The 8,096-nt window shown below is 59.3% G+C and overlaps 1 protein-coding gene across 1 annotated transcript; it reads right to left on the reverse strand.

Annotated features, from left to right (window-relative positions):
- Positions 1 to 330: 330 nt before the first annotated feature.
- Positions 331 to 8,096, reverse strand: LOC146396304 (NUT family member 2G-like). The gene is made up of 7 exons (XM_084994662.1): positions 7,964 to 8,096; positions 5,321 to 6,017; positions 4,247 to 4,375; positions 3,063 to 3,235; positions 2,339 to 2,634; positions 1,761 to 1,877; positions 331 to 1,370 (listed from the first exon to the last, which is right to left on the reverse strand). Exons 1-7 carry the CDS (start codon positions 7,989 to 7,991, stop codon positions 585 to 587), a joined length of 2,226 nt encoding a protein of 741 aa, XP_084850788.1. The 5' UTR covers positions 7,992 to 8,096; the 3' UTR covers positions 331 to 584.

Consider the following 8,096-nt stretch of genomic DNA (forward strand, 5'->3'; position numbering starts at 1 on the left):
CCAGAGGGCTGAACGGCACAAAAGCAGCTCTCCATCCCCAGAGTGTTCCGGGATGCAGAGCATGGAACCGATGCCCCAGAAGCCCCCTAGCCCAGCAGGCTGGAGAGACAGGGATGATGAGGCTGTCCCTGGGGCTAGTGAGAGCTGTGTACTCCCAGGAGCAGCCTGGGCATCCTTGTCTCTGTGGAGGAAAGACTTAGTCCTTCACCTGTGGATCCAGACTGCCTGGGATCTCACACATGCTTCGTTCCTCTCAGATCCCCTCTCTGTCCTCAGACGACCCATCTCTGAGGACACAGGCACATTCAAGACGACAGTGGACCAAGTGCATTTCACAACAGAACGATTTTATCCATGTTTTACATCCCCCATCGCAAAGGAGCTACTGTGCCCACCCACACACACCCAGACCCAAGTCCCCACCACCTAACCCCACCCACCCACACCCCCTCCTGGCTCTGGTCATTCTGTCCTTCCTCCCCACCCCTATGGCAGCCAGGATGGTTGCTAGGACCTGGAGGAGCCCAAGGCTTCCATGGGGGCTGCCCAGTTGGACTGGCCCTGGAGGGCTGGCCCACCGTTCCCTACTGGCTGCAGTGCCACTTCCTCCTCTTCCGTGTGACACATGGGTCACACCTGCTCCTTTTGGGCTGGGAAGGGTCAACCAGCCCCAGAGCCAGGGTGTGCCTCCCAGAGCCTCGCAGGTCAGCCCTAGGCCTGGCCAGGTCCTCAGCAGCAGCCAGGCCTCCACACCGAGCCCGCTTTCTAGACTTGGCAGCTTCCAGGGGGCCTGAGCTGAGGCCCATTCTCTGGGGCACGGGGGCCTGGGAAGCTTGCTGGGCCCTCTGCCCTGCAGTGCAGACAAGACCCGAGGCAGGGACAGGGCTCTGTGGCAGCCCCCAGGGCAGCAGGCTGTGGTCAAGGCCCAAGAGGAAGGCCAGGCTGGGGAGCTCCTCCTCATCCTCACTGAACCCGTGACCCAGCCCTGGGGCTCCACTAAAAGTAGAGGCCTCCCTGAGAACCTTGCTGGCCCTGAGTCCTGATGGAGGGCCCGAGCGCTTGGTGCCTTGGCGAGGAAACGGCTGTGCTGTTCCCGCCTGAGGGGGCTCCTGATATCCTGGAGAGGGCACAGAGCCTTTGTGCCTGAACAGGCCCCTGTCTGTTTGGGGGTGCCTTAGATGGCCATGGAAATCCATCTGGGGTGTACAGGTTTCATCTCTGACCCCAGGCTGTGGGCCTTGCTCGTTCCTCTGGGCATCGTGTTGGGCCACAGACTCTGAAGGTCTTGAGTCCAGGTGGGGTGCCCTGTGATTGGGAGTGGCTGGCACCCCGTCATCCTCCTCCAAGGCCAGGACTTGTGTCTGCACTAGCTGGTGGGAGAGAGGTGGACAGTGACTGCTCTGCACCCTCCAGGGAGAGCCGGGGCTTATGGGCAGGGGGAGGTGAGATGGGACTCACATCCACAGACAGAGACTGTGGCCCTCCTGCCTTCCTCCTGCACCTTCTCCCCAGCAGGGTCCTTGCCCTGTCCCCGGCTCCCCTCCTCCCCTTCCATTCCTCCTGCCCTGCACTCACCTGGGCAGCCTCCAGGGTGCAGGGCCTCTCTGTCAGGGGAGGGAGGGACAGAGCCTTCAGGGCCTCCTGCTCTAGGGCCCTCCCCGGCCCTGGCTGACCTGGGTCGTTTCCTCCTGGATTTCCAGGGTCACCTGACTACCCCCCCTGCCCCCAGTCTCCCTAGTGTCAGTCCCTCCCCTGGCCACCTCTTCAGGGGAGAGTCCTTCCTCCTGCTCCAGCTCCTCAGCCAGGCCCGAGAGATCCAACTCTGGTTCTGGGGAAAGCAACTCTGCCAGGAATCGGGGGTGAATGACCACGTCCACCTGGAATGGAAGGGAGAGGCTGTGAGCAGCCTTGGCAGGTGTGCCCTGGGAGGCAGGAAGGCCTGGGAGAAACGTGACTAGCAGAGGCCAATCCAGAGTTCCCCTCACAAAGGGGGAGCTTTCAAACTCCCATAGGTATTGTCTACTCTCACATAAACACACACACACACTCACAAGCAGGTGCACATGCAGACACATGGGCTCCAAAGCACAAACACATAGGCACCGAAACAGACACACAAAGGCCTACAAAGAGAGAGACACACACACATGTACAACTTACACATCCACATATACACATCCTATGCACCAAAGTACACTCAGACACACAGGAAGACACACAGATGTCAGGGTCAAGGACCAGAGCCTAAATCACATTATCCTGGGCCAAAGCCAGAACTAGGGTGCTAAGAGCATCTCTCCCTGGAATCCTGGAGTCTCAGACTCCAGGCCCAGCCCACCTTGGTGTCAAAGTCCTCCTGGGAACACAGCTTGTCCACGTAGCTGAGGAGATCCTGGTCTGGGAAGCAGCCGTCCTCGTCCTGTGGCAGCTCATATCCATCCTCTCGACATTCCATATCTGACTCCCCTGTGGCTGAGGGGCCAGGACCCACCAGTGCCTGCGGGATGTCCCCATGCTCCCTGCGAGCCTCAGGGGGAATCTCCTTGGGGGCCTTGTTCTCCAGCAGCTGCCAGGCCCTGCGTGGCCTTGGGTGGGTGTGCTGGACCCTGGGGCCGTGTTTCCTTGGAGCACAGGCTGAGGCAGAGCAGGAGGAAGGGAAAGTGAAGAGACCCAGCGCCCTGAAGCTGACCCCTGAGCAGGCACAGGGGAGGGCATTGTTGTGGGGCAATGGATATGCATGTGGGAAGGGGGAGGAGCAGCCAGAGCCTCAGGTTTGGTGGGAGGCCAGATTCAAGTCAGGGACAGGTAAAAGTCAGGTGTGAGAACGTGTGGAACATCTAATGATCAAGGGTCTCCCCACCAGCACACTTGTTAGGCAGATTTCACAGGGGCCCCTTAGACAGGGAGGAGGGTGATGAGGTTCTAAATGGACCAGGTCCACACCGCAGAGGGGAAAAGGGGGACTGAGACACCCTCGTGGGCTATCCGTGTTGAAAGACCAATGCCCCCTTGAGTGGAAAGGACCCATCTGGGAACAGGGACCAGGCCTAGGCCTCTCTCACCTGTACCTTGACCTCCAGGGGGAAGGTGATTCACAGACTGAGTGCCCCTTTTGCGGGATGTGGGTTCCTGAGGAGCCAGCTTTGTTGGAGCTGGAGGAGGCATGCCCTGTGCCCGCGTTGTGCAGGACACGTTCCCCATCCTGATCTCATCCTCTGCCTCAAATTGCATGAACCTGGGGGGTGTTGAGGGACAGGCCCCAGTGAGAAAACCACCTGGACTCTGGAGCCCACCCAGTGCAGCAGGACCGAGGGGGTAAGGAGAGGGTGTCCTTAGGTCTGTCAGGAGCCTGTGAGGTGCTGTCACAGCAGGGAACTGCAGTGGCAGATATCCAAGATCTGGGCCTCCTCCTGCCTGACCAGCCCTGGAGCTGGAGGGCATGGCCCAGCAGAGACCCAGGTCAATCTCTGGGACCAGGCTTAGGGACACATGGTGGGCAGTGGGGGCCCCTGCTCATGTGCCTCCGGACCTTGTCTGACCCAAACAATGGAGATGGCCAGTGGCCTGGTCTGGCACGTATCTCCACAGAGCCCTTGCCTGAACCCAGAACCTGGGGCTGGGAGTGAGAGTCTGGGAAAGCACGAATGAGACAGGGCCCAGCACAGGCTGGAGTGGGGATCCTACCATTAGAGGTGAGGCATCTCTTGCCACTGAGAGCTAGCTGCTCCTTTGGTTTTGTTTGGAAACTAGGAGGTTTACATGCAGAAATGACAGGGCGGGCCAGAGACCCATGGGCTTCCCCAGGGATGGCCGCTTGCCCATTCCAGCCATCGTTGATGAAGAGAGGCCTACCACATGCTAGGTCAGTGATGGCTAGGCACCCAGCATGAAGGGGTGCCAGGCTGCCGGGTGGAGTCCTCAGCCCTGCACAGCCCCCATGCCTTCAGGGGACCCCCTCCTGGGCTGCCGTGCTCCCCAAGGCCATCCTGAGGCCTCCCCACATCAGCATCACGGTAGGGCAGAGCTCCTGGGACAGACAGGCTGGAAGAGCCAAGCTCTCCAGGTGGCAGAGGGGATTCTGGAGGCCAATAGGATTTGGGGATTCAGGGAACAGGAGGTGTCAGGTGCCAGCCTCCTCTTGCATCCTCTCTGATTGCTAGCACCATAGCCAGATCCTGCCCTGGGGCCTGCCCATCACCCACCACCCACCCCACCATGTCGCCCATGGCCCAGGACCCTGACTCACTTTGCTGCCATTTCATAAAAGGCCATCCTCTGAACGGTGCTCATGTGCTGCCATTCCTGCATGGCCTGCCCCATGCCCTCCTCCAGCGTCATGGTGGGCTTCAGGCGAGCCAGGGTGCGAAGCACTGAGCTGTAAGCCCTCAGGGTCAGTCTCTTGGTACAGCCCAGCCCCCAACTGCCCAACCCCACCCAGCTCCAAGGCCTCCATGGGCCCCACCCCTGCCAAACCCAGGCTCAAGAGGGGGAGACGAGGGTGTCTGGAGAGCAAAGGCAAGCCTTCCTGGTGCCTGGTGCCACCACCTCCCACTCACCAGAGGATGCTTGTCCACTCCCTGGCTATAGCTGGGACACTCTGGCTGGGGGCGGGTTGCCATCTCATATAAAACGCAGCCCCATCAATGCGGGAGGGCAGGCGCCAGTCTACCAGCTAACAGGTCTGAGAAGCCCAAGGATTCTTCTGCCCAGGTCTCTGCACTAGATGGCCTAGTCCCCCTTTTCGGAGGGACCTCGGGTCTAGGAGGGATGTTCCTGCCAGGTTCACAGCTCTAGGAGGATAGACCCTTGCCCGTCTATCTATGGACAGCTCGACCACCTCCCTGTTCACACTGGACTTCTTCAGAACAACAAGGACCGGGCATGCAGAAAGCTCCGTCCTGGGCCTGAATGTCCTAAGCCTTATCTGAAGTGATACCCACTGGCTGCCAGAGGCCCAGGTCCATGTTGAAAGGAGGTAGCACCAGAGAAGCAGGTCCCATTCAAACTCTGGCTCCTCACATCCGAGCAGGACCCTCTTGGACTGCTCTCCTGCACTCAATGTTATCATGGCAGTGCAGAAAGTGAGACAACTGGTCTTGCATGGTGGTGGTAGCTGAGCTAAGGCACGGACGGGATGTCATGGACTGGACGTGGGACACATCTGAGTGCAGACGTGCCTCCTCATAGCATGGACATTGCTGTCAACCCTCCTTCTCTCGAGGTGAAAGGATGCCTGGAAACCTAAGCAGGGAGTCCATGCCAAGGTCCTGTATATGCGAAGGCTCCAGCTGAGCTAATGAGGGTCTGAGAGGTCACTTACATGAGAAAGCAGGAGAGAGCTTCCGCATCGGGGCTCTGGGGCAGGTGGCTGCGGGCCAGGGACTTGAAGCGCTGCCAGCGTCGGAAGTTCTGATAGACGCTCTTATGGTGAGAGGCGTCCTCCTGAGGGCCCGTGTGCTGGGAGGCATGCAGGCTGCCTGCCCCAGAGGTGCCATGTGGCCACGGCCCAGAGGTCCCTGGGGGCAGGATGAAGGCCATCTGGGCAGCTGGTGGTGCCGCTTGAGGAGGAAGGCCTGGGGCCAAGCCTCCCTTGCCAGCCTGAGCTGCTGCAATAGCTGTGGCAGCCACCACGCTGTCCCCCACAGGGCTTGCTATGCAAAGGGGTGAAGGACACAAAGCACTCCCCATGAGGGCCCTGGAAGCATTCCCATTGAGGGGGGCCTGAGGGCGCCCAAAGGCCTGAGACTGGTGGGGCAATGCTGACCTCCCTCCTGACCAGACTGGGACAGGGATGTTGCCAAGCCCTGGGGCAATGGGGCCATGGTCAGCAGGAGTCACCCGAGGTGTCATGGGATGAGGTGGCTGCAATAGGGTGCTGCCAGGCAGGAGTAATGGGGCCATGGGCGGTGGCCGGTGCTGCTCCCAAGCTGGCTGGGGTTGGGAGCCAGGAGTGGGGGGAGGATAGGAGCGTGAGGCCCCAGGGGGCATGACCACATCCGTGCCCAGCAGTGGAAATGCTGTGGAGAGAAAGGAAAGGGGTGAATGGAAGAGGAGAATGGGTGACATGGACGGAAGCTCTCTGGGGACTCAGAGGGCACACCTCAGTGGGAGAGGGCATTTGGCCCGAGGAAGCTGTGTGTTGTGCAGATGTCGTGGAGGGATGTTCATGTTCTGACCTCAGTGAGAGAGGGCATTTGGCCCAAGGAACCTGTGTGTTGTGCAGATGTCGTGGAGGGATGTTCATGGTCTTGACCCCCACACCCAGTTCCCTGCCCCTGTCTACAGAGAAATGCTCAGATCAGCAACAGGGATGGGAGAGCCTCCCTGAGGAGCTCCCTGACACCTCGTCCTCACAGGCTGTCCCCACGTCCTGGACCTGAGAGGTCATCTACTCTGAGCATGCCCCTCAGCAAGGTCACTGGCAGGTAAGGGCCTTCTCCAAGGTCCTTCCAGGCACCGTGAGGCCTTTGATGGACCTCCACTGTCTAAAGTCGAAGGGCCTCACATCCTCCTCAACCCTTCCTCTCGGGATGCTCAGCACACATCTGTTCTCTCATACTTTCCTGACCACACAAAACACCTCTCAAAGGCTGCGAAGATCGCTCTGCACACAGAACCCTTAGACAAACACAGAACAGCCCCACCAAGCATGCACCTGCCTCTCTGAACCAACCAGAGTGGACACTTCACAGGGGCTATGGTGTGCCACCCCATCCCGATGGCCCTGAGTCCCTCCCGCCATGCAGTTCTGCTCCTCAGAGAGAAGTCTGAGAAGTCGGTGTGTGTCCCCTGCATTTTTGCCACTTCCCATCCAGGGTTGGCTTCCAAAGATGAGCACGGGCCCAGGGCGGCTCATCTGACAAGGGTCATGGGAGTGGAGGCTGCCTGTGGTCCTTCCCCTTCCAGCTCCCAATAATGGAAAGTGAGGAGAAACTGAGAAGCAGGCAGGAGTCAGGTGCCATTGTGAGAAAACCGCCCATTCAGGAGAAGGAGGTACATACCACGAGTCACCGAATTGACCTCCACAGATGCTCTAGGAGGTTTCAGAGTAGCAGACTAGATCATCTTCCTGCTTCTGTGCTACACTGCTTCACCCCCCCCTTTACAAAGGAAGCAGCCTTCCTAGGCATTCCACCTGCACCAGCCTCTCTCCACATGTAGTAGTAGTGACTTGAAATAGGAACACACTCTTCATCTCAAAGTCAGGCCTCAGCTTCTGCCATGAGCCACCTGACATGCTGCGCCATGTCTGCAGAGACGTACTTCCACAAAAGGGAAACCAATACAGAACACCTCAGGCCCACGAGTCCTAGCTTGGGTGAAGTCACCTGGTTGCCCTTCCCTTGTGGAATCCAAGGCCACAGTTGCCTGACCTGAGAAGTGAGTTCTGGGCGGGATGGAGGGAAACGTTCTGGGCCGTGGCAGTGAGAGTCACATCCTGCTCAGCTCAGAGCAGACCCTTTCCTGAGCATGAGGCCCCAGACAACACCCACCAACACTGAATCGTTTTCTGACTATACCCTCCCATTCCACGCCCCCATTAGCCAGAGGATGCGCCAGTTCCAATCCCTTAGAGAGGTCTGGTGAGGCGAGCTTCAGATGCCTGAGGACCACAAGGCGGGGCTAGGCTTTCCCCATGACCCACCCAGGGCCAGCCACAGGACACTGGCTCCACACACGTTCCAAGTGGCTTGTCTCCCTTCTAGAAACCGCCAACCTGCCTGCTGCCATCCTGCCTCCCCAACCAGAGCAAGGCCTCTTGAACCACCTCCAAGCAGCTGTCCTCCCCAGGGCAGCTTCAGGTTTCTACAGGCTCCCCAGCTGAGATGTCCCTGGGGTGCAGTGCTGTCGCCTTCCTCTCCTTCCGTCCAACTCCATGTCCACAGTGAAGGGTCCCAACGGAAACCCAGGGATTTGAGGGAGGCCCTTTCTCTTGGAAAACAGCCCCTGTCTAGAGGCTTACCGCCTTCTGAAGCCATTCCCACAGGCATGGGCCTGGACCACCACGGGCTGGTGGCCTCAACGTGGACAGTCAAGAGCAGGACCCAGCGAGGGACCTGCCCCAACAGATGCTCAGGACGCAAGTAAAGGAGCCC

This window comes from Sus scrofa, chromosome 14 (assembly GCF_054392235.1).
Source record: "Sus scrofa isolate SSC_HxYL_T2T_F1_AM1 chromosome 14, Sscrofa_HxYL_maternal_Yorkshire_Landrace_v2.0, whole genome shotgun sequence".
In the NCBI taxonomy this organism is placed as follows: Eukaryota; Metazoa; Chordata; class Mammalia; order Artiodactyla; family Suidae; genus Sus; species Sus scrofa.

Coding starts and splice junctions, on each gene's coding strand:
- LOC146396304 (XM_084994662.1), bottom strand. CDS start 7,991: ATGCCTGTGGGAATGGCTTCAGAAGGCG. Junction 2,635..3,062: donor CCCTGGAGGTCAAGGTACAG/GTGAGAGAGGCC, acceptor GCTCTGCCTCAG/CCTGTGCTCCAAGGAAACAC. Junction 1,878..2,338: donor AGGAGGACTTTGACACCAAG/GTGGGCTGGGCC, acceptor CTTCCATTCCAG/GTGGACGTGGTCATTCACCC.